The sequence below is a fragment of the Petaurus breviceps genome, unplaced genomic scaffold, assembly GCF_028583685.1.
Source record: "Petaurus breviceps papuanus isolate PSGF00001 unplaced genomic scaffold, PetGlider_PUasm1.0 37, whole genome shotgun sequence".
NCBI lineage: Eukaryota > Metazoa > Chordata > Mammalia > Diprotodontia > Petauridae > Petaurus > Petaurus breviceps.
In genome coordinates this window covers 10,323,552-10,348,981 of record NW_027186296.1, presented here as the reverse complement: position 1 = coordinate 10,348,981, position 25,430 = coordinate 10,323,552, and the positions used below count along the sequence as shown (strand labels likewise).

The following is a 25,430-nucleotide window of genomic DNA, read 5'->3' as shown; positions in this document are numbered from 1 at the left end:
TTAAAGAAAAAGTTCATGAATCTCAGGTTAAGAATCTCTGGTTAAAATGTTACATTTGGCTTCAATAACAATAGTGATTGGGTGGCTAGGTGGCAAAGTGAATAGAGCACTGGCTCTGATGTCAGGAGGACCTGAGTTCAGATTTGGCCTCAGACACTTAACACTTAATAACCATGTGACCTTAGGCAAATCACTTAACCCCAATTGCCCTGCCTTCTCCCCTCCAAAAAGCAAAAAAAAAAAAAAAGTAACAATAGTGACATTTCATGGTGTTCTAAAGTATACAAAGCATTTTCTTCTTGAGCTTATAAGGAAAGTAGTGTAAATGTTATTTATCCCCATTGTATAGATTGGAAAACTGAGACTCAGTGACTTGCTCAGGGTCAAATAGCTAACAGTCACTGTAGTTGGGATTTGAACACATATTTCACTTGACTTTATGTCCAATGCTCAAAAGAAAAAATAGAAATCTGAAGTTGCATAGAAGTCATTTTTGGGCTTTTACCTCTTTAGCACACTTATTTTTTTCATCTTTTTTTTACTCCTCTTTTAAATTATAAACTCTCTAAAGGTAAGGACTTATGTTGTTTTTCACTGATATTATTGCTGACTCTTAACAATGCCTTGCATATAGTAAGCACACAAATTAAATTGAATTGTATAGAATAGAAATTTGCTCTGAATGTACTTCTTTTGAATTTTCTGATCTTCCACATCTTCCCTTTCCCCAAATAAAATTGCATTTGTTAATTTAAAAATGCAATTTGTTTTGAATTTACAATCCTACTTTTGATCTTTCCCATTTTCACATAAATCAATGGAGGGTGGAGATTAAACTGTCAGACAGAACACTCAAATAAGCATATGCTTTACCTTGAACTTGCTTTATTTGCCTGGCAGCTTATATATATCTCAACATATCTGTTGTATTTTGGATGATAGTGAGTGTACATAGGGTGTTTTATGTAGCACTGTGCCTGAAGATTTCAAGGTTATTAAGAAGTATAGGACATAGCTTCAACTTCCAAACCTGAATATGTTCCATATGGTATACCACATTTGTCAACAATGTTTTCCCAAGGATCTCTAAAGCACAGGACACATTTTTAGGCTAGATAAGTATGGCCAAAGGGATGTGGATATGTGAGGCAAATCTCTGGAGAATTGGAGCTAAGGTAGGTGTATGTATGTGTGTATGTGTATGTGTATGTGTATGTGTATGTGTATGTGTGTGTGTGTGTGTGTGTGTGTGTGTGTGTTGTCCTGACCTCTGAACAATAGTGTCATACTTCTTCCACTTCTTTTTGTCTGTGTGCTTTTTGGGCTGCTATGAAGATTTCTAAAACAAAAGGGAGGGTCTTTAATCCCCTACCCTAGTATCCCCTACTCTATTCTGTTTTAAATCTTCAGCTCACCATCTCTTGTAACATTCCCGAAGGAATTTGACCATTGAAATAAAGAAAATGGTACCATTGAGAGAGACGAAATTAACCAAAGAAATAGACAAAAAACTGTAACTCACCTGGCTCTACCAACAGCTCTGTACCAGTTCCAAAATACATCGTTCGGGTGTGCCAGGAGCACTCTGCCATACAGCCATGCATATAACTAGCTCACTGATGACTTAGGGCCCTGGGCAAGAACATCTGTGCCAGTTCCCCAGCTAGTCTGGAGCCTCAGTCAAGAAACCAGACAAGCTAGGGAACTACAAAGCCACCCTCACTGAGGCCAGGGGCTGGTTGTGCAAGTTTTCTTTTACCTTTGAAGCTATCACCACTTTAAGTGCCAGAGGTCATTAGCAATGCTAAACATGGAGTTCACGTGGAGAGGATCACAAAGGCAGGACTGAGAAATGGGGCAAGATGAGGGTGACATTTTGCCCCGTAGTGGCTCTCGAGACAGGAAATTTATCTGCCAGTTCAGTGGGATGGATACCAGAGAAAAGATAGTATAGCTGGAAGGCAGACAGAGAATTTTTTTTTAATGATTGAAAAGCCAGGAATGGAATGACTTAGAAATTTGTCCTGTCTTTTACTCTGGTGAGTAGGACTCTCTCTTGGGTCATAGAGATGGCTTTTCCATTAGAAACAATTCTCCATCCCCTTTTCCCTTGCAAATCTCCCCTCCTGCTCCAAATCACTCAGATAGAGCCTTACCATGGGTTTGAATCTACTTTATGATTCTCTGGGCCAAGTGAGGTATTTTCCACTAAATTCAGAGCCAAGAAAGGAAATTAGGAAATTGGCTCTATTGGGGAGTGCTTTACACGCCTATATGTCATGGATGCCTTGTAGAGAAAACTCCTCTTTCTAGAAAGCATTTAAAAAAATAATTTTTGTTTTATAATTTCCATGGCATCTGGTCTTGGATGCAAGTCTCATGAGGTTTCAGTGAATATGGGAAATTGAACTTCAAAGGCCACTCAGGTCACACTTCTCTCCATTACTGAAAAATTGGTGTCTGGGCAGGGAAGGTTGGTGGTTAAATGAGGGGTTGATATGTTGCGCAAATCTCTTTCGAGTGAGAGATTTGATTAGAAGCACAGACTTCACACTCCTTCAGTTTCACATTTGTCACCTCATACCCCATTCCTTCAGAAAGTATATGTCTCCTCTAGCGGAAAACCAAGTGGAGAAGATGGTGCCTCCGGGTAATGTGGATCAGCTCCATTGGGCAGGGCTTGAAGCCTTCATCATTTCCCTCTCTCTCCAACCCCCTGAAGGAATAGACTTAAATGTTTGATGCAAGTAATTCTCATTTCCAAGTGGAAATGAATTAAACAAAAAAGCCAAATATTTACTTTTTTTCTCAACTGCAATTTGCCAGCCCCAGATATTCACATAGCAATTAACTATACCTCTTTTCTGTCTCTCTCCTTCCTTCTTTGCATTGCATTTCCTCCTGTTCTTTAAAAGAGGCTCACCAGATTCAGCTAATAGAGGCAAAGGTAATGAAAGGACCCTCTGATCTAAAAGGTTACTGTTGACTGGCAAAGTTGAGACACTATTGGACACCAGTCTGAATGACTGGTTCACGCTTCCTAGTCCATGGTATCAGCTGAGAAACCCGGCAGTACAGAAGGTGGCTAAGATGAACTTGCTGAGCTCAAGGGATAGGCTATTCAAACCCCTTTGGGACCTATTAATGATGAAGAGAATCCGAGTCTCTTTGGCTCCGTTTTCCTGGTTACAATGTCCAGAAGTCCTATTTCAGTAATGAGTTTTGTTTTTAACAATTGAAAAGGATCTGTCTGCCAACACCATGCTCTGAGACAAACTTGCTGAGGCTAGTGACACTTTCTTAAGATAAATCTAAAGGGTTTATCTTCAGAGTTTATAATCAGCTCTTTTTGTAGAGAAGTAGGTAGCTATCTAATGCTGTCAACGTGAGCCTCGTCACAGAAACATGTCTCATTGTGAGTCTTCATTACCTTTGGGATAAACCAGCTATGGATCAGTGGGGAGACCACTTCATTGGACTCTCCATGCTCCGAAAATGACTTAGTGTTAAAGTACAATTACTTTGTGTGGACCATTCACAGGTCCTCAGGCAATAGATGAACCAACAGTTAGGTTGCCATAATGGATAATCTCCTGCCGAGGATTGTCTAGCACAATGAACACCATCCTTTCCCTCTCCCCTAGGTCTCCAAACACTTCTCCTATGGTTTAGGAACCTCCAGGAACCATCAGTGCTCATTAGCCTGCACAGTCAAATTGGGGTCTATTCCAAAGATAAGTTTAATAGCTGGGTGCCTGCTGCTAAACTGTAAGGCTGTTTCCCCTAGGCTCATAGAGGTAACAGACTAGGCGAGAAGTGCTCTGAAGTTCTGATTGTGGCAGATGCTGCTATTGTGTTGCTTTCTGAAATCTGAAGAGACTAATTAACACGAAAGGGCTCTATTCAGGCAGTTCTCTGGTTACCCAGTTTTGTGGGGTCTTTGAGTCTGAGTCTGGGTGCTTTGGCATAAGGGGAGCATTGTGTAATGTTCAGAAAAGAGCATAGGCCTGGACTTCTGGAAACCTGGGTTCTAGAATCAATTCGGCAACTAATGTGCTATTGTGATTTTGGACAAGTCACATCCCCCTTTTGGATCTCAGTTTCCTGATCTATACGACAAGGGAGCTGGACTAGATTATTTCCGATTTTTTCTTACAGTTCTCACATTCTGTACTTATATGGATTGTGACTAAACACAGAAATAGTAGCATGATGTTCTTCCTCTTACCTGAAAGAGAAACATCCTTTCTGTTGCTCTCTCTCTCTCTCTCTCTCTCTCTCTCTCTCTCTCTCTCTCTCTCTCTCTCTCTCTCTCTCTCTCTCTCCCTCTCTCTCTCTCTCTTTCTCTCCCTCTGTGTCTCTGTCTCCCATTTCTCTCATCTGTCTCTGTCTCTCTCTGTCTCCCCTTTCTTTTTCTTCCTTACTTCTTTCCTTTCTTTCTTCCTTTGCTTCCTAATTCAGTTCTTGGCTCTTCTTTTCCTAAGCAGGAAAGAAAGCCTTATCACTTCTGGCATTGCCTTTCCACTGGATGTCGAGTATGATGTCCCCAGACAGAAGCCCTAACTCAGAAATGGGTTTTATTTAAATGGATGTAAAGGGCCTGTCTGTCAGCACTGAACTCTGGAATAGGCCTGCCAAATACAATGACATTTCCTTAAAGTAAACCCAACAGGTCAATCTATAGAATTTAATCAACTCTCTCTGTAGGGAAGGGCTTTCCTTTTAGAATTTTTCATTCCCCCAAGGAATTTCAGCTTTTCAGGGCTGTGGGAAGCTCTCTCTCATCGAGAGACTAGCATCTCATCTCTAATATTAGAATGATAGAAAAGTGTGATACTTACTTGGTTCTACAATAAGCTGAGTTGCTGTTCCAAAGATGAGCTGTGCAGCATAGACACTGTTGAAACCAGCCATACAAAAACACCCTTGCTGCGTCTCTGTCCCCCACCAATTTGGTTGTACAGCTCCAAAAGGGAACGACAGGGGGTATGACTGGAGCTCCATAGATCTGTGGGGCTTTCTGAGATCTAAGCACATATGTTTGCATCTTCTTTGAAGTCTGGTGTCTGGGTGCTAAGATTTTTATAAAATCCCCAGGGTTTCCCTTCTACTCTGACATCTTTTAACAGTATCATGAAAGGAGGATTGTCCCTTGCTAAGCCTAATTTTCCTCCTGGTCTCTGCCCTTAAACTCTCATTGCCTGTTAGAGCTGGAAAGGAGCTTTTATTTTTCTAAACCAATCTCCCTATTTTAAAAATGAGGAAAAAATCCTATAGAAATGAAGTGACTAAGATTCTAAGATTAGACAATAACATTATAGTAGTGGAGAGTAGAATCTTTTTGACTTTGCTGGAGAATTTCCCAGTGGTCACTGCCTGTTGGGATGGTGAAAGATTCAATCCATACCTCTTCTCTCCCTGACCATTGCTCTTTCTATAATACAGTACTACCTCATTACAGGTACATTCAAAGTCCATTTATTTGCTGTCAATTGGGAAAGACCTCCAAAGTTTTTCAGAAGGAAAAGAAAGAGAAGCAAAGAACATTCAAGGTAATATGGGTGATCTTGGGGAGAGTGTTGTAGGGAGAATCTTTCAGTTCCCACCCCCCAAATTAACTTGAGAAACAGGTCTAGGAGACATAAAGTCAACTTTTGGTCTCAGAAGGAACACTGAGCCAGTCACTTACTCGGAATACCCTCCAGTTGGGTTCCTTTCCCAAATATCCATGGATCAGTCAAATATGAAGCACTGCCTGTGGTCCCAAGAGGAAAACTCTTCTTTTCTTATTAACATAACTCTGCTCTAGGCATCAACAACCAGGTAGATGGATTCTCAGCTCCCTAGCCCTAGGCTTTTAGTCCTATCTGATCTGACCTCTTGACGCTAAGCTTTAAGGAAGGTCTTTTAAAGAATAAGCATTAGAAAATGGAAAATTATTTTGTTTTCAAATATAATCAGAAAAGGTTGTTATCCATATTTTGTAGCTTTCCTATAATAGAAAGAATAGGATCTGTGTGGAAAGGTTAGTGGAAATAATGATAATAATTATTATTATAATGATAACTATGTCTTCTACTTCATTGATACAGGGAACTTCTCAGGAGAAAATTCCCTTTATCTGTGCAGATTGCCAAATGCTCTGCGACTTATAGTCATAAACTTGTCTGGAGAACTAAGTCACGTCAAGTCAATAAACACTTATTAAATACCTACTATATGTCAGACAGGCAGCTTAGGTGGAGCAGCAGGCAGAGCACTGGGATTGGGATCAGGAAGACTGATCTTCAGGAGTTCAAATCTGGCCTCAGGCACTTACTAGCTGTGTGACACAAAGCAAGTCACCTATTCCCTTTTGCCTCAGTTTCCTCATCCATAAAATGAGCTGAAGAAGGAAATAAATGACAAACCAGCCCAGTATCTTTGCCAAGAAAACTCCAAAATGGGGTCATGGAGAGTTGGGCACAAATGAAACAACTGAACAACAAGAAAGGCAAATAACATGTCTCTGCTCTCAAAGAGTTCACAGGCTTATTGGAAGACAATGCAAAAACAGCTATGCATGATGAAGATAAAGGCTTTTTGTAGACAGTTTGTTTTTAGCTGGGACTTGAGGGAAGCCAGGGAAGCTGGGAGATGGAGATAAGGAGGGAGAGCATTCCAGGCATGGGGGGAGAGTCAGTGAAAATTCCCAGAGTCAATTGTAGGAAGACAAGTGTCACTTGGTTGTAGAGTATGTAGAGGGGAGCAAGAAGACTGGAAAGGTAGAAAGGGGCCAGGCTTTAAAAGGCAAAGAAAGGATTTCATTTTTAATCCTGGAAGTGATAGGGAGCTATGGGAGTTTATTTAATGGGAGGTATATGACACAGACCTGTTCTTTAGAAGGATCAATTTGACAGCTGAGTGGAGAACGGATTGGAGTGGGGAGATTGACCAGGGTTATATAATTAATTCTATAAGAGGTCAATGTCAAGTTAGTTCTTCCTGCCTGAGGCTATCTCCACCAACTATATTCCACACTTCCTCTTTAACATAGAGCACATTAAATTTTGTAAAAAACCTTATATACGTGATCATATTGGAGTCTTGTGGGAACCCTGAAGTGTAGGTCCTATGAGCATTATTTGTTCCATTTTACAGATGGGGAATTGAGGCTCACAGAGGTTATGTGACATGCCCATCATCATATAACTAGTAAGTACTAGAGATAGGATCTGAATCCATGTCTTCCTAATTCTAAACCCAGCATTTTCTCTATAATGTTATGTTGCCTCTTGAATATGTTTAAAGGAGCTGGATTAAGTTAGGCCTGGAAGAGGAAATATTGCAAAGGAAGGTTAATTATAGCATTTAGGTGAATCTAGAGATTTTATTATATAGAAGGAAGCTCTTACTATCAAAACTCCTTCTTGTGGGAGTAAATTATAGTGCTTATTGACTTGACATGACTTAGTTCCCCAGACAAGTTTATGATTATAAATTGCAGAGCATTTGGCAATCTGTATCGATAAAGGGAATTTCCTCATCAGAAGTTCCCTATATTAATCTTTGAAGGTTAGAATGATGTACATAATCATTGTTATTATAATAATATAATCAGGAGTTCCCTATATCAATATCAGAATTATATACATAGTTATTATTATAATAAATATAACATAATATAATATGATATGATACAATATGCTATACTATACTATAACATAATATAATATAATACGTAGTATGGTGCCCATATGTTTAACCAACAAGAGAAGGTATGGAAGAACAGAAGAGGACTTACTAATCTTGGAGTCAGAAACCCTAGGTTTGAGTCCAAGATCTAACACTTATGAGTTACGTGACCCTGGGCAAGTCATTTAATTTCTCTGAGCTTCAATTTTCTCACATCTAAAATGGGGGTAATGATATTTATATAAATTACCTCAAAAGGCTATTGTAAAGAAAGTCCCACATGGATATGAACTGTTAATTTTCTATTGAGTATTATTACTTTTCAGTTTGTATACCCAGCACTTAGCACAGTGGCTTTGCACATAATAAACACTTAAGTAAATGCATCATTCATTCACTCACTCACTCATTCACTCACTCACTCACTCACTCACTCACTCACTCACTCATTCATTCATTCATTCATTCATATTTTCCAAAGGGTAGGATAAGGTAAGAGAAAGGGGGCTTAACTTGCTTCAGAAGGGAGTTAGCTAAAAGAACCTATGAAATTGGAGAGAACTTTAGCGAACTTCATATTTTATGAGACATGGAGATGTCAGTTGCCTATCGTTCCACAGCTAGTTAGCAGCAGATTTGGAATTAGAATCCAGGCCTCCTTTTTCCCCCTTCCAGTGTCTTTTCCACTCTAAAGCATTGCCTTGTTATAGATATTTTAGCATTTCTACATGATTTCTGCCAGCTCGATTGAACCCCCCAAGTTTGACAGGGAGAAGGAAAAGAAGAGAGAATCATCAGGGGGGTAAGACAGACAATCATGAGGGAGTATTATAGAGGGGAAGGAACCAGAGAAATGTACTTAGGAGAAACAAAATCAACTTGCTCTCTTGGAAAGAACAATGTAATGTCACCATCACTTACCCGGCACAACCTCCAGGTGTATTCCACTCCCAAAGATCATTTTATCACACTGCCTGTGGTCCCAATACAAAAACCTGCCTTTTCTTGTTGACATAGTTTTCCTGGCATCTGCACCAAGGCAGCTGGGCTCACTCACTTACCCCCACTTTTCTGCTTTCAATCAAGTCTAAAAAAGTTGTACTTAGTTAGGTTTGGAAGAGGGAAGCCTGGGAAGGAAGGCTAATGACAACATTTAGGTGAATTCAAAGATTTTATCATGTAGAGAAGAATTCCCATTGCCAATACTGATGATGCCTATACATTCAGAACACAGGAGTAAATGTGATGTTGTGGAAAAGTACTGTTCTTGGAGTCAGAAAACCTGGGTTTGAGTCTTGTCCCATCATGTTAGTTATGTGACTCTGGACAACTCCCTTAGCCTCGCTGACCTTTAGTTTACTCATCTATAAAATAGAAAAAAAAATCGTATTTATATCATCCACTTCACAGGATTGTTGGGAAGAAAGTCCTATATTAATATGAGCTCTTCTTATTATTTTCCAAAGGAAATTATTTATTATTATTATTATTATTATTATTATTATTATTATTATTATTATCTTCCTAAAGAGGAAGTGGGCTTAAACTGCAGCAAGAGAGAATTTTTTAGCTGAAAAAAAAAACCCAACAGAATTGGAGAAAATCTTAGTGTACAACTTTCTAATTTTACAAATGAGAAGTCCCTTCTTTAAGGTCTCATAGCTAGTTAGTGGTAGAATTAGGATTAGAACTCAGACCTCTTGTCTCCCAGCCCAGGGAGGAAAGGAGCCTTTCCTTTATATATACATTTGAACATGCATGTTCATTGCCAACTGGGTTGAACCTCTGAAGTTTGACAGACAGAGGGAGAGGAACAGGATAAAATGGGGTAAGCATGTGAGTGTTGCAGGGGGAAATCTTTCAGCCTCTCAAAAGTAATTCAAGAAACGTACCTGGAAGGAACAAAGCCAATTTGCAGTCTCAGAAAGAACCTACAGGCATAGTTACTTACTTGCCATGACCTCCAGGTAGATTTCTTTCCCAAAGATCAGTGTTGCATATGTAACACTGCCTATACTCCCAGCATAAAACTCTCTTTTCTTATTGGCAAAACGTATCTAGCATCAACACTCAGGCTGAAAGTCTCTCTCCATCCCTAACTTTTCAGTCCTGTCTGGCCTGACTTCTTAACTCCTCATTCTCAATGGAGACCTAGTTAGGAATAATCTATGATTTGGTTTTTTGACCAAAGTTCTGTAGCTAGTTAGTGTAAGAATTAGAAATAGAATTCAGGTGTCTCAATTCCCAGCTTAGGGCCCCTCCACACCAATGCTGTCACATTCAATTAGAAAAGAGACCATTAGATAGTCCATAAGGATCCCTGTGGGCTGCACATTGACTTAGAAACCCACATACGAACATTCTCTATGTTCTATTGTATTTGTATTTATTCTGCTCAATATCTCCCCATTACATTTTAATCTTATTCCTGCTGCTCTATGGAATGATGGCTGCAACGTAGCCTGTGGCCCAGGTGTTCGACATCTCCGTTCTACATCACGCTGCCTCATTACAGCTGCATTATAGGGTAATAAGAATCATGTAATAGATTTGGAGCTGGAAGGGCCAGCTGGTCCAACCCTCTCATTTTAGAGATGAGCAGATTGGGGCTTAGTGAGTTTAAGTGACTGGCCCTTGGTGATACAATGAGCAAATACCAAGGCAGGATTTGAACCCAAGGCTCCCTGACTCTAAGTAGAGAACATTTTGCATCATGTTCTATTGGCAGCTAGATGATTGAGTGGAGTGGACAAAATACTGGACCCAGAGTCAGAAAAACCTGAGTCAAATCCTGCCTCAAACACTTACTGGGAGAGCTATGACCCTGGGTACATAGTTTAACCTCTGCTGCCTCGGTTTCTTATCTGTAAAATGGGGATAATTGTGAAGATAAAACAACATTTTTAAAGCATTTTGCAAAACTTAAATATCTATATATGTGATATGATGATGATGATGATAGTGATGATGATGCCATGCTTCCTCTCACCTGCAACCAATGGGTTGGTCAACCAAAGTTAAACATATGGAAGAGGGAGGTGAATGGAGAATATTCAGGGAAAGAAGGGTGATCATGAGGGCCAGTTGTCAGTACATAATCCATATTAGATAGAGCAAGAAATTCTGTCCTTGTCTGTCATATCTGGCCTTTCATCTGTTTCTCTGCTGTCCATCTGGTTGGTTGGGGAAGGGAGGTTTTTCTCCATATATTTCAAAATTATTTTAAAAAATATTTAGAAGGAACCAAACTAAGTTTTGAGTGTAGCCATCTTTGATTTGAAGAATACAAAAACAAAGTCACAATTACTTACTTGATTCATTCTATAGATGGGTTCCTTTCCTCAAAGACCACTGGACAAGCACATAACCAGTGTTTCTAATGCAAAAACCTCCCTCCTTTTGTCAGCAAGGTTGCCCTGACATGAGCTTCCAGACATAGGTTATCTCATCTTTAACTTTGACCTGTTCATCACCCTGCCTCTTTTTAGTTTGACCTGTAGGGACACCTCACCTCAGTCTTTGGGGAGGCTCCCCATTTTGCATTCAAATTCAATCCAAAGATCTGTGAGGACTGCATTTCATATTCTGTCCACCTCCTGTCCTTATAGAGGTAGGACCTGTGTGGAATAGTTAAAGGAGTTGGGTTTGGGCTAGTTAGTTCTGAAGGCTGGAAGGGAAGATTGATGGCAGACTTGAAGTACATAGAAGGCTATTTTGGAATATATGGTGCAATAAGGTTAAAGTAAGAGGAAAAGATCTTAAATTGCAGTAGGAGGAAGTTAAGTTGAGTAAAAGCAGAACACATAGATTGACAAAGCTGGAAACAACTTTAGAGGCCACTTAGTTCAACTTCTTTATTTTACAGATGAGGGAACTGAGGCTCAGAGAGATGAATTGACTTGACCAAGGCCATCTAGCTTGTGAATGGAAGAGCTAGTACTAGAAGTCACACTGCCTACAATAGTGAGGGACTTTAGTTACTGAAATAGGTTGTAGAGTGAGGTTGTGAAAGAATCCTCTTTGAAGGTCTTTAAGAATAAAGAATAGACACCTAGCCCTCTGGAATGGCTGAGATACACTTCTTCCTGGGAATGGGAGTTGGGACTAGATGACCCCTGGATGGTCTTTACCATCATGAAGAGTCTTTGAACAGCCAAGAAACACAATCTCAGATTTCTGACTCCATTCATTCCCTTGTGATTTTTGTCATGCTTGCCATTTCAGTCTTCCATACTTTTTTCTGATGAAAGGGCTGGTGGTAGCTAAAATTTGCCTCCCTTTCAATATAGCCTGAATCTCATGCTGTGCAATGTGTTTGTCAAAGAGAATTTAAAGCAGAGAAAAGAAAATTATTTTGACCAAAGTCCTTGAGGTTGATGAAGAGCATCAAATCTATTTTGCTCTATTATTCTCTCAACAATCACCTTGTGAGTGCTTAGGATTATAGAAAAATAAATTTGCTTGTGGAAAGGACTTTCAGAAAACATCTATTCTCATTCTTGCTATAAGATCATCTGTCTGGAGTTGGAAGGTGTCCTAGGGATCCTTAGAATCTTAGACTTTGACTTAGACTTTGGAGGTTATCTAGTCCAAACCTCTTATTTTACAGAAGAGGAAACTGAGGTCCAGAGAAGTTATGTAACTTGTTTAACATCACACAAATACTGAGTGGCAGAGTTGGAATATGAACCCAGGTTCTTTGACTCCAAGTTCAGTATTTTAATCTATGTTACAGGGTTATTATGTGTATTAGTATAATCATTATCTCCATTTTATAGGTAAGGAAGCTCAGGCTCAAGTTGTCACTTGCTTGCATTCATATTCCTAATAAGTAGAAGACCTTAAAAACCAAGTACTTGACTTCATGGTCAGTTATCTTTTCATTGCATAATGAAGTGCGTCCAGGTGATACATGTGTGCATGTGTGTGTGTGCGTGCATGTGTGTGTATGTGGTACTAGTGGTACTCCAGAAGTGGGACTGTAACTCTCTTAAAGGGTCTCCTCATGGTGAGTACTCACTCCTCACAGGAAATGACTAGAGAAGACCTTGAACTGTGGGATGGATGAAAGTGTTGGGAGAGAGGTCTCCAGAGAAGAAGATAAAGGATCTGGGATTATAGCATCATTAATGCAATTAATATGATTTTATGAATGAATGAACTAATTTATTGACTAATTAATGCATGAATATTGGGTTATACAAAGATTATACAATTCTGGGAGATTGCCATCTCCACCAACTGGTAAACCATTTCTTTTTTTTTAAGCAATCGGGGTTAAGTAACTTGCTCAAGGTTACATGGCCAGTTATTTCTGGGTGTGGTGCTGAGTATCTGAGCCAAGATTTGATCCCCAGGTCATCCCGACACTGGAGCCAGTGCTCTTAGTCCCTGAGCCACCTGGCTGCCCCTAAGCAATTGGGGCTAAGTAACTTGTTCAAGGTTACACGGCCAGGTGTTTCTGGGTGGGTGCTAAGTGTCTGAGCTGGGATTTGATCCCCAGGTCATCCTGACACTGGAGCCTGTGCTCTTACTCGCTGTGCTACCTGGCCGCCCCTAAACCATTTCTTAATTAAAACAGAATATTAGCAAAGCTTGGTTGAGTCAAAGTCCGCTTTATGTGGTCCATTTTAAACGAACAAGATTTACTTCAAAAGACCCTATTCTTAGGATCATATAATCCCAGGAGTTGGAAGAACCCTCAGAGGGGTATTTAGAATCACAGAATTCTGAAATCATTTAGTCCAACGTCTTTATTTTCTATATGTATAAACCAAGAACTAGATAAGAAAAGTGACTTTCACATGGTCAAGGCAAAGAGTTCTTTAATTACAGAGTATAGACTAGAACCAAGGTTGGAATTCTGATACCCAGGTCATTGTTCTTTCCACTATGCCATTTTAAATGTTTTGTGGTAACTGACTGGCTAAGGTATGGGGCAGAGAAGAGTCAACAATAATACTAGGAATGACACAGAATAAATGATTTAATGTATGGGATTTCTATAGGATATTATATAACTTTCTGAACAATTGTATCAGAAGATGTCACTTTTTCCTTTTCAAATTCAGGGACTTTCTGACATCAATCCACAGACCTATGGATCCCGAATTAAGAACCCTTGTTCTGTATGAAACCTTTGCTAATTCCCCCAGTTGCTGCTGCCTTTTCACTTCCAAATTATGGCCAGCTAAGTGAAAAAGGAATAGAAATTCCTTCAACATATCGCTGATAAGTAGTTATTCAGTCTCTGTCTGAAGATCTCCAGTGACAAGGAACTTACTATCTGGACTTCCTGTTCTCCACCACAGCAGCTCATCTCATATTTGGACAGCTATAATTTTTGGGAAGTTTTTCCTATGATTACACTCAAATTTTCCTTTCTGTAACCTTTGTCCATTGGCACTAGGTCCACCCATTAGGTATAATAGGTCATGGGATCATAGATCTAGATCTGGAAGGTATCTCAGAGGTTGTCGGGTACACTTTATAGATGAAGAAACTGAGGCCTAAGGAGGCTAAGTGACTTGCCCAAGTTCACATGTAATAATAATCAGAGGTGTGATTTGAACCTAGGTCTTCTCAGTGCTTCTAATAGCTTTCCTTTATAAAACCCTTCAAGCAGATGAAGATAGCTACCATGGTTTCCCTAAGTTTTCCTTTTTCCCCAGGCTCAATATCCTTTATTCCTTCAAGTTTCTTCACATTGACTGTCTTGTAAAGCATTGTATAGAGTCCCTTTATTATCTTGGTTGTCCTTCTCTAGTCAATAATCAATTAACAAACATTTATTAAGCAGCTGCTCTGTGCCTCCACATGCTAAGTGCTGGGGATACACAAAGAAACAAAAGGTAGTCCCTACCCTCTAGGAGCTTACAATCTATTGGGGCGACAAGATGCAAACAATTATCTACAAATAAGCTATAAATACAGGATAAGTAGGAAATAATCCACAGAGGAAAGGTACTAGAACTCAGAGGGGTTGGGAAAGGTTTCTTTTGGAAAGTGGGATTTTAGTTGGTGCTTCAAGGAAGCCCCACCAATGGTTTTAACAACAACAATAACAACAACAGCAACAACGAGAACATTTATACAATATTCTAAAGTTTGTGAAGTACCTTACAATTATTATTTCATTTTATCCTCATGACAACCATGGGAGGTAAGGTGAAGCAGTGAATAGAGCACTAGAATTCACATTAGAATCCCATTAAAATTCACATATCATGATTCTTATTTAGTTCTATGATTTTATCAGTGATTCTTGGAGCAGACAAGTAACAGAATTGAGCGAGGAGAGTATCTTTCCCAGTTCGAAGAACTCATGACCAGTCTCTAGAACTGGAGATAACTTTAGTCTCTGCTGCCTAATCAAATACCATAAAAATTGCGAGCTTATGCCAAACAGGGAAGGATTTTTCCCTCGTTACTTTTGTAACAGCAAGACTTTTTATTTAAATGTCTTTCAAATGACTTCACAAGATGACCTCCTAATTACCGTGGGATCTTTAGCATTCTCTACTTTGCAACCATTAATTAAAGAGCCTGCACTATCTCTTATTGGAGAGGGAGATAAACAAAATAAAATGACTGCTCTTGGATAGAATAGAGAAGTTTTAAAGTCAAAAGTGTTAGCTTCATTCTGCTTGGGAGTCAGTCTCCCATTTGAAAATAGAAAGGTCAATGAAAGTTTTGACCATACTTTATCCAACACCTTAAAAAAGAAGAAATACCTATCTATATTCCATTTTTTTTCTAGAGCCATTATTTTCCTCGAATGAATAATTAGTTTGATTAGAAACAAACATAATATTGGGAAGTGGGACAGATATTACTTGTTTGATATTTTGAAGGATGCAAGTCAACATTGACCCTAGTCTCTGATCCTCTCACCTTGGAGGCTGATTCTGTTCTAGGCTGACCAGAGGAATGGATCTGTCTCAGGACAGGTTCTGGGATTCACTCAGGGCTCTATAATCTCTAAGAGAAAGAGACTGACCTTGAGGCATTCTGGTGTGCAGGACATTCATGGACCAAAGATTTCAGAGGAAGAAGGGACTTTAGAGACCACCAATTCAAACTCTTTCTTTTTACATATAAGGAAAATCGGGCTCAGAGAGATTAGGGCTTGTGAGGGTCATAGAACCAGTGTCTATGGTAGGATTTAAACTCTTCCTGCCTACAAATCCAGTGCCCTACCCACTATACCACATTGCCTCTTGTTTGGGGATTTGTCTACTTTGGGAGGTAAGGTTCAGAAAGCATTGTACACTGACTGGAGCGGGAGTTCCAAAATCGAATCAAGCCTTCTTTGACCTTTTAGATTGCTTTTGAAACTGTTCTGGTCTTTTCGCCTCCAAATTATGGGCAGGAAAGTGACAAGGGAATAGCTGATAAGTAGTTTTTCAGTCTCTGTCTGAAGAGCCCCATATACTGGGTGTTGTCTTAGGTTAGTCCCCCTCACCTGGAGTTATTGATCATCAGGTCCTTAATAGAATCAGAGTTTTATAGTTGGAAGGATTTTGGAAATCACTTAACACCTGTCTGAATAGAAATCTTTCCCCCCCCCTGGCATGCCTGACACATGATTGTACAATCTTAATTTGAAAATTTCCAGTAGTGTGGAGTTCTGTCTCCAAAAAGTCCTCTTCCCTTCCTACCCCCAGATTCTGTTCCCTACTTTCCATATTCATGTTGCCCTCTCCCGTTTTAAATTCCCCAACATTTTCCTACCATAACTGAAATGAAAGTTTTAGGAAAAGCCTCTTACTGATAGCAGTGAGCAGAAAGAATGAGTACTTACGTGGCTCCACAGTAACTTGGGTTCCCCGTCCAAATGTTAGTTTCTCTGCAACGTACACTACGGTAGAAGGGGCTCCAAGAACGTCTATTTCCATCATTTATTGGACCTAGGCCCCCATAAGCTTTCACGTCTAGGCTCAGCAGAAGTTGGCTTTTGTCACTTACTGTGTCCTGGTTGCTTCTCTCGAGATCCAGTGGCAGCACTGGCTTAAGAATTAGCCCAGGAGAAGGTTAACATTTCCTTTAACTTCTCTAAAATATTAATGTTCCATTCTGTTCTCTCCCCTTTCTCTGCCTCTCCCAGCCTGTCATGATTAGTCACTGTTGTCCAGTGAAACTAGACGAGTCAGTAATAACTTTAGAAGGAACTTTTGTCCAGCACTGAGACTCCAAAGCATTAGGGATATCAGATAATTGTATGCCATGACAAATCAGGCCAGAAAATGGTGGGCATATACCCAGGTTTTGTTGATTAAGTCCAATTTTAGAACAAGCCAGCAGGATAAATAACTCTTTCCAAGCCCTTCTTTCCAGGGTGAAAACTGAGAGGATTTCTCTGGGGTTTCCCAGAAGCAGGTGTCTATTAGGTTCTATCCTGAGAAAGAATGAATATTTAGCAGTTTTGTTTTACTTCTTAAGAGCTGTAGGTATCTTTCCAAAGACATATCTTCTTGTATTCCCTCAGGCACAATTTGAGAAAGACACAGAGATTTTTGCGGATCCATCAGCCAACAAATGTGACAAAGAATCTCTGGGTTTAGGAAGATAATGCCTCAGTCTGGGGGAAAACATTCAACATAACCCCAGTGGAACAGAGTGGAGTGTGGTAGGCAGACAAGCAGGGCAATGGTGAATGCTTCTTTGTCCAATTTCTTCCAAAGTTGCTTCCTTGGCACATGGAGTTGGGAACACATCCACTGGTGTGGCTGCTTCCTGGTACATTGTAGCTAGGTTGAATATTTTCCATGAAGATGCCATTTCCCCTGGGTTGATTTTTGTACAGGTCCCTATGGAGGATGTAACACTGTGGGTATCCCCCCAATCACAGTGCTACAGAGCTTTACAAAAACCTCCCAGGGTCCCTGAGAATACCCCCAAACAGTGGTTTCTCAAACCAAACTCTGGTGAGATCAAAGGGTTTCCAATGGCAGTTGGATACAAGGCAGATTTCTCCAGGTGTAACTGACGAAGATAAACTTGATATGGTCATGTAGACTTGAAGCAGTTAACCCCTTTGTCTGCCTGGCCAGGCTAGAAACCCTTCTAGCTCTAAATCTGTGACTGCCTTGCTCTTCCTTTGGCCAACCAAATACCACCTCCTCATAGTGGAATGACAGTGCAATTTCCCATGATGCAATTCACCCACTCCTTGTAGCATCTCTGGGTTGCTCAGCTATGGTTCTGATGATAACGATTAGTTGTATATTGCCATGTAGACATCTTAGCCCCTAAAAATTTGCACTGTATTTGAACACTGGAAATCGGGCAGGCAGTTACATCATTCCAAAGAAGACTTAGTACCTACTGTATCTCTTTCCTACTATTATTCCACTGAAGGAAGGGCCTACACCTGTCTAATAAGATGGTCTAACACAGGATAGATTTCAAGTGGATCCATGAACTTGGATGGGAAAAATTACATCTTTCTTTAACATGAGTTTTTAATTTCCTTCAACTGTTTTATAAATATCACCCTGAGAAGGGGTCTGTACACTTTACCAGATTTCTAGGAACATCCATGGCACAAAAAAGGTCAAGAACTTCTTGTTCAACTATTATGTCAGAGTCATAGCCAATCTTTAGGAAGGATTCATACCTCTAATTCTATGTTTACATTTGAAAAGGGAAATCCAGTTGAGATGCCTAACTTTCTCATCTCCTTAATTTACCTTTCCTATTAGATGTAATAATAATTTTTTAAAAAGAATTCAATGGGATCCTTTCCCCCAAGGGATTCTGGGGAGGAGAGAAGAGATTTCTTTTCTTTCTTTTCTTATGGCTGCCTGGAAATTATTGTAGTGAATCACGTGACTATGAGACGAGTGTCCAGATCAGCTATTAGAGGAATATGGTGGACCTGCTCATGTGAATAGAAGAGTTTCTGTCAGGCCACATTTTCTGGTTACACTAGACTCCTGCCCTGCTCTTTCCCCTTTTCAGTCTGTGTGACTTGTAACAATGAAATGTATTCTGAGGCATTAGATGCCAGCACTGAGCTATGCCCATAGTGATTCTCCTCAACATCAGCCAGTCATCATTCATAGGAGAACTGAGCAATAGTTTTCATGGAGGCTTTACTTGAAATATCTCCTGTAGCTTGGAGCATACCTGTCCCTGGTACAAGACTTGACTTTGAACAGAATAGTAGCAATATCTTAGGTCCTGTCATATATGTATAACGAAGTGCTTTAAGAAAAAAAGGGATAATTGGGTTTGGAGAAAATAAGGCCTTCTCTGCCATAGCATTGGATCATTGCTGTTGATAAAAAACTCCAGAGGGAGGAAAAACTGGCAGTTTTCCAACAAAATCTCATTAGGTCCTGATTTCCAGGGTATGCATCATGCACAATGATATACAATGATACAAAATCTTTTTTTTTGGCCTCTTTTAATATTCTGCTACTAACTGTCTTCTGTTGGGCATTAAAGCCCTTTGCAACAACATGGCCTCCTGTCTACTTTTCCAGTTTTCTTACCCCTCACAGCCATTTCTACATAGTCTATGATTTAGCAACACTGGCCTTCTTGCCATTCCTCACATATCATGCTCCATCTTCCCCCTGAGGGTGCCTCTGCATTGGCTTTCCCTCTTGCCTGGAATGCCCTCTCTCTTTCCCACCACCTCCTGGTTCCCTGGTTTCTTTCAGCTCAAATCCTACCTTACAGGAGACCTTAGCTCATTTTCCCACAGCGAGTCCCCTCTTTCTAAAGTTAGCTTCCATTTGCATTGTATGTATCTTGGACACACATAATGATTTGCATGTTATCTCCCCCATTTTGGAATTTGAACTCCTTGAAAGTAGGCACTACTCTTTCCTTTCTTTGTATCTACAATGCTTAGCAGAGTATAGGGCTCATAGTTAATTGTGTAATAAATGCTTATTTACTGACTGATTTATGGACTCTGCTGTCTGGAACACCTCAGAAAGTTCCTTACCCAGAACATATGCTTGCTTCAAGGAGGACTAGCCCCTCTGCTGTGAGGGCTTGCCAACCCCTTTTCAGGGATGCTCACCCACTTTTGGTGTCCACCTGGCACTTAGCTCTCACCTGTGACTCCAAGAAACTGTAGGAGGCATAGCAGCCCCACACCCTGGTAAACCATCTGGGCAAAAATACTAAACCAGATTGAGGGTAACTGATGGGTTACAAACCCATTGGTGAGCTAGTAGGGTGTCTACCCTGAGCATGTGAAGACTTCCCCTAGTGGAATGGGTGGATGAGAACAATTTGTTCCAATGATCATGAAGGCAACCGAGGCAAGCTCTGTGGAGCCTGGTCTGACATCAAAGATGCCAAGGCCATCCACTGTGTCCCAGGCCATAGCCAATCTTCCTGATTTCTGTCTTGCCACTGGACTTCTTTGAGTCTGGAAGAGAGAGTGAGGCTGAAGATTTTGTACAACTCTGCCTCACCTAAATACAGTTCACATACAAGTCAAGACTTTACCCTGTGATGTCACTGGTCCTATTCAAAAAGGAAGGACAAACAACAACCCAGAGCATATTCTTTTAACTAAATCCTGTAAAAATTGGAGCCATAGAAATGGACTTATGGAGCGAAAGAATCTTAGACTTGGAAGGAAATTATCTATTCTAACCAATGCAGAAATTTCCTCTACAACATTCCAGAAAGGTCATCATAAAACCTTTCATTGGAGATTTTGACTTATGAGCAACTCATTACCTCACAAAGCAACCCATGACATTTTTTTGATAGCTCTCTGATTAGACGACAAATTCCATAAGGGCTGAGTCATCTTGCTACCACCAATGCTCAGTATAATTACATAGTAGGAACATATTATGTTTTGTTGCAATGGGATTAAATTTCTCCATAAAACTTTTATTCTGTTGTCTTGTGTGTTGGAAGTCATCCTGAGATCTTAAAGACCAGAAAAGAATGGGTTTCAACAGGAGACTGCAGGCAAATGATGATCATGAAGCCACATGACAGGAAGACTTTTTGTGAAGAAATGCTTGTTTGTGGGTACAGAAACTCACCAGAAACTGTTTAATGCTTTGATTTGTGGAATAAGTCCTGGATTTAGTATGAGAAGACCTGTCTCTATCATTTACTATGGGACCAGGGGCATGTCGTGGCATCTCCCTGAACTTGTTTCCTTATCTATAATATGAAGATACTCATACAATGGACCTCACAAGATTGTTATGAGTCAAGTGGCTTGAGAACTGTAAAGCACTATATAAATATGTGAGGTTTTCTTAAGATCCCAGGGGTTCTTAACCTTTTCTTTTGGTTGTGGACACCTTGGAAGTCTGGTGAAGCCTATAGGCCCCTTCTCAGAAGATTGCTTCTAAATATATAAAACAAAATATATAGGATTACAAAATAAACCAATTATATTAAAATGTAGCTGTCAAAATATTTTTTAAAAAAGTTTCTGGACTCCTGTCCTAAGTTATAGAAGTGTTGCTATCTACAGAGGAAGAAGGCATATTCATTAATCAAATCCTGGCATTTTTTCTTAAAATTTTTTTATTGAGATATTAAAAAAATCTCCAACTAACAAGTATTGATTTTTTCTCCTTCCTACATGTGCTTATTTTAGTGCCTGGCACATAGTAAGTTCTTAGTAAATGTTTATTGACTGACTGACTACATCCTTCCAATGGGAAGAAAAAAAAAGAAAATCTTTGCAATAAATATGCATAGCCAAGCAAAACAAATTCCCACAATAACCATCTTAAAAATGCATGTCTAATTCTACATCTTGAGTACATTATTTGTCTGCTAGGAGACGGGTAGCAAGCTTTATCCCTGGCTCTCTGAAATCATGGTTAGTCATCACATTATTAAGATGTTTGGTTTTTACATTTTCTTCTTTTCCAAATATATCCCTTCCTGCTCCCCCTACCCAGAGAACCTTCCTTGTAATAAAGAGAGAGAGAGAAACCATTCAGGAAAACTACTCAACCCAACAATTGAGTTTGACCGTATATGTAGTGTTCCATACTCACAGAACCCTATCTCCAAAGGAGGGAGAGAGGCACATCGAAATCATGACTCTTTTGAAGATAAAGACTTTGAATTGTTTCTCAAATAAGTTCTTCATAAGCCCCACACTGCTTCCCTCTAAGTCCTCAGTTCTGCTCTCTGGGGCCAAGTAGAATAAATCTACTCTTTTTTCTACATGACTATCCTTCAGAAGATAATTGAAAATAGTGATCATATTCCCCCCCCCTTGTCTTTTCCATTCTAAAAAACTCTGCTTCCTTCAATAGATGCTTATGAATTATGACTTTTAGTCCCATTACAATCCCGCTTGGCCCTTTCTGTACATCCTTGTAAATATTCCTCCTAAATTATAATAATGGAGTCCAAGAGGAAGTGGGTTGAATTGTCACAACAACAGTGAGGCATCATGGCTCTGCGGGCCTGGTTCATGGGTATCTTACTTGTAGGTAGGTTTCCCTTATGTTGTATATATTCCCTAGGAAAGTCTTATATGCTAATTCATATTGCTGTAGCTTGAGGCACTGAGAAGACCACAGGAATTTGGCAGTGAATGTATGGTCACCAACTATTCCAATGATAACCATGTCCTTGATGGCAGCTGTGAAACATTTCCTCATAAATTCCATCTATTCGTATAAGAGGCTTTTGGACCCTGGTGTTTTGAGATTATGGTACTCTGACAATAGCAATGTTTGCTTTCGGGTAGAATGGTGTAAAATTTCTGGTCTTGGAGTCAGAAGACTTGGTTTGGAATCCTTCAATCACTCACTGGACATGTGACCTTGGGCAAATAACTTCTCTCACCCTTAGTTGTCTTATGTACAAAATGGGAATAATAATATGATTACTACCTACTTCATAGGGTTGCTGACAGAATCAACACCCTTACTGGAATGTTGCTATGGGAGAATCTACTTTATTCAAAAGGAACAGAATAGAAAAAAAAGGGGACAGCACTTTAGTATTGTCTATCACACTAGGAAGTGGTGGAGTTCCCAAGTCACAAGGCAGTAATCATCAGAAGAAGTATTTGAATCCAAGAGTGGTTGCATTTAAGGAGAATAAGATTCTTGAATATGTAGTAGACATTGGAGTCTTCCCATCTTTGGAGAACCAGGGTGGGCAAAGAAGGGGGATTTTGTACAAGAACTCTTCCTAGCTCAGTCACTGTGACGACTATATAAGTCTACACATTGATATACAGTAATACAAAAACCATCTTTCCGTTTGTCATCTCTTGGCATGCTGCCACTCACCACCCTCCACTGTCTAGGTTGGCTCAGAATGCTCCTTACCCAGAAAATATCCTTGTGTCTAAACACTGTAAAATATCAGAGGCACAAAGAGTGACCTTTATTGAATAGCAGACTTAGCCTTGGATGGGTTCTTCATATTATCTAGAACTAAGTACAGGAGATCTCTATTTTACAGCATATGTTCCTGGATACTTTGAGTTATGGGGAACTTATTACTTCACAGCGTCCCCATTCCATTTTGAGACAGTTCTATCAGATGATAAATTTCTTGAGAACATAGATGTCTTGGTCCTTCCAGTTCCTAGTATATAGCTTAATATATGTAGACGTGTGTTCATCTGTATGTGACATGCACACACAACACACAGATATACATATAGACACACAATAATGCATGTTCACATATATGTAAACATATATAGGTCACATATAAGCATACACAGATATTTAACTGGACCTGTAATTTCATTGGTATTTGGAGTTCCTCGTGAGGAATTTCTTCTACTGCTTCTAGACTGATATATTTTCTGCAACTTACAGTTTTAGAGAGGGGGATATAGCATGTAAACGGATAAATACTTACATGATACTTTGAGGCAAGTGAGAACACTATCAAGTAAGGGCAACAGGAAAGGCTTCTTATAAGAGGTGGCACATGGGCTGAGCCACCTCTTATAGGAAGCCTTTCCTACTAGATGGAGGTGAGAGGGAGTGCATTCTAGACTCAGGGGGAAATCTGTGCAAAGGTATGGAGAGGGAAAATGGAATACCAAGTTCAGGAACCAGAAAGTAGATCATTTTGGCCAGAAGGGGGCTATTGTGAAGTGGGTATTTTAGTATGGAACTAGATTGTGAAGGACTTTAGATGGTAAGCTGAGGAGTTTGCATTTTTTCTTAAGAGGCCATAGGGAGCTATCGAAATCTCTTAGGAATCCCTTGATTATTCTGTGGCTTAGGAATATTATTTTATCATTTGTTTGAAGGATGTGTCAGAGAGACAAGAGACTGGAAACCATGTGTAAGATGAGAGCTTGTAGTGATAGTTCAGGCAAGAGGTGATGAGGCAGTTGAGGTATGAGTGGAGAAAAGAGAATAGAGGAGAGGCATAATTTGGTAGATTTGGCAAGACTGGATAACTGGTAATATATGGAGGGAAATGAGATACTAGGGAGAACCAAAGATGATGTGACTGAGAAGAGGACGGTGCCCTCATCAGATATAGAGGAGTTTGATGAAAGGTGGATTTAGAGGAGAAGACATTGACTTTAATTCCGGACATGTTGAGTTTGAGGTGCTGATGGGGGACATGTCCATAGGGCAGGTGTTAATAGTGGTGATATTGGACTACATCTCAGGAGGGTTGGTTGTTGTGCTTTATTCTTGAAGAGGACTAAAATGACATCACTATGTTAGAGTCAAGTTACATTGTGTCTGACTGTAGCTGGTTGGACCAATATGAGCTCGGAATGCTCTCTCACAGGTTGGACATAAATAGTCCATGTGAACAATCTATAAATTTGCACATCTCACATTTCTTTTGAGTTACTTCAACTCTGCTTTGTGCATAAAGCACAGCACCTTCTCTAACGAGGGCACGCTGGGCTGAATGGTCCTGTGCCAGTGTTTCCCATGTCACACAATCAATTCCAAAGTTCTTAAGAGAGACCTTGTATTGCTTTTTCTGATTACCTTCTGAGTGCTTACCCTGTGTGAGTTCTCCACAAAATAGTCTTTTTGGCAAGTGTACATTTGGCATTCAAACAACAGTTTTAGTTCAAGGAAGGACCTCAATGTCTTGGTATCTTATCCTGCCAGCTGATTTTCAGAATCTTTGTAAGACAATTCAAGTGGAAGTTGGAGTCTTCCCATCCCTTCTTGGCATGGTGCTGGTATACTGTCCAGGTTTCACAGGCATACAACAATGAGGTCAGCATAAAGGCTCTGTAGGTCTTCAGTTTGGTAGTCAGTCTAATACCTCTTTTCTTTCATACTCTCCTTTGGAGTCCCCCAAACCCTGAGCTAGCCTGAAGGCTATTTATGGGCGAAATACCTATGGTGCATCTCAACTCCTCAGTGCTGATGGAATCATATTGATTAGTGATAAGGACATGATCCTAGAGAGATGGGTTGAACATTTCCAAAGTGTTCTCAACAGACCCTCATCAATCAATGATGAAGTCACTGACCGTTTACTTCAGGTTAAAGTAAATTCCTTCCTAGCTGAAGTTCTAACTGAAGAAGTTTTGAATGCCATTTTAGGTTTTTTTGTGTATGTGGCAAAGTACCCAGTACTGATTCTATTCCAGTTGAGATTTACAAGGTAGGGAGTCTATTGCTCATACAAAAGCTAACTGAAATTTTCTGGATTATAGAGGAAGAGGAGGTTATCTCCCAGGAGTTCAAAGACACCTTCATTGTACATTTCTATAAAAATAAAGGAATAGATTGTCCTGGGACAATCACAGGTCTCTCTCTCTCTCTCTCTCTCTCTCTCTCTCT

General features: G+C 39.9%; 1 gene segment (V, D, J or C); it reads right to left on the bottom strand.

Annotated features, from left to right (window-relative positions):
- Positions 1-25,430, bottom strand: part of LOC138168865 (T cell receptor delta constant-like) — a 412,235-nt gene that overhangs the window by 7,783 nt on the left and 379,022 nt on the right. Inside the window, 1 exon segment of the C gene segment in view lies at positions 16,478-16,534. Within this exon segment, the coding sequence occupies positions 16,478-16,534 (57 nt within the window).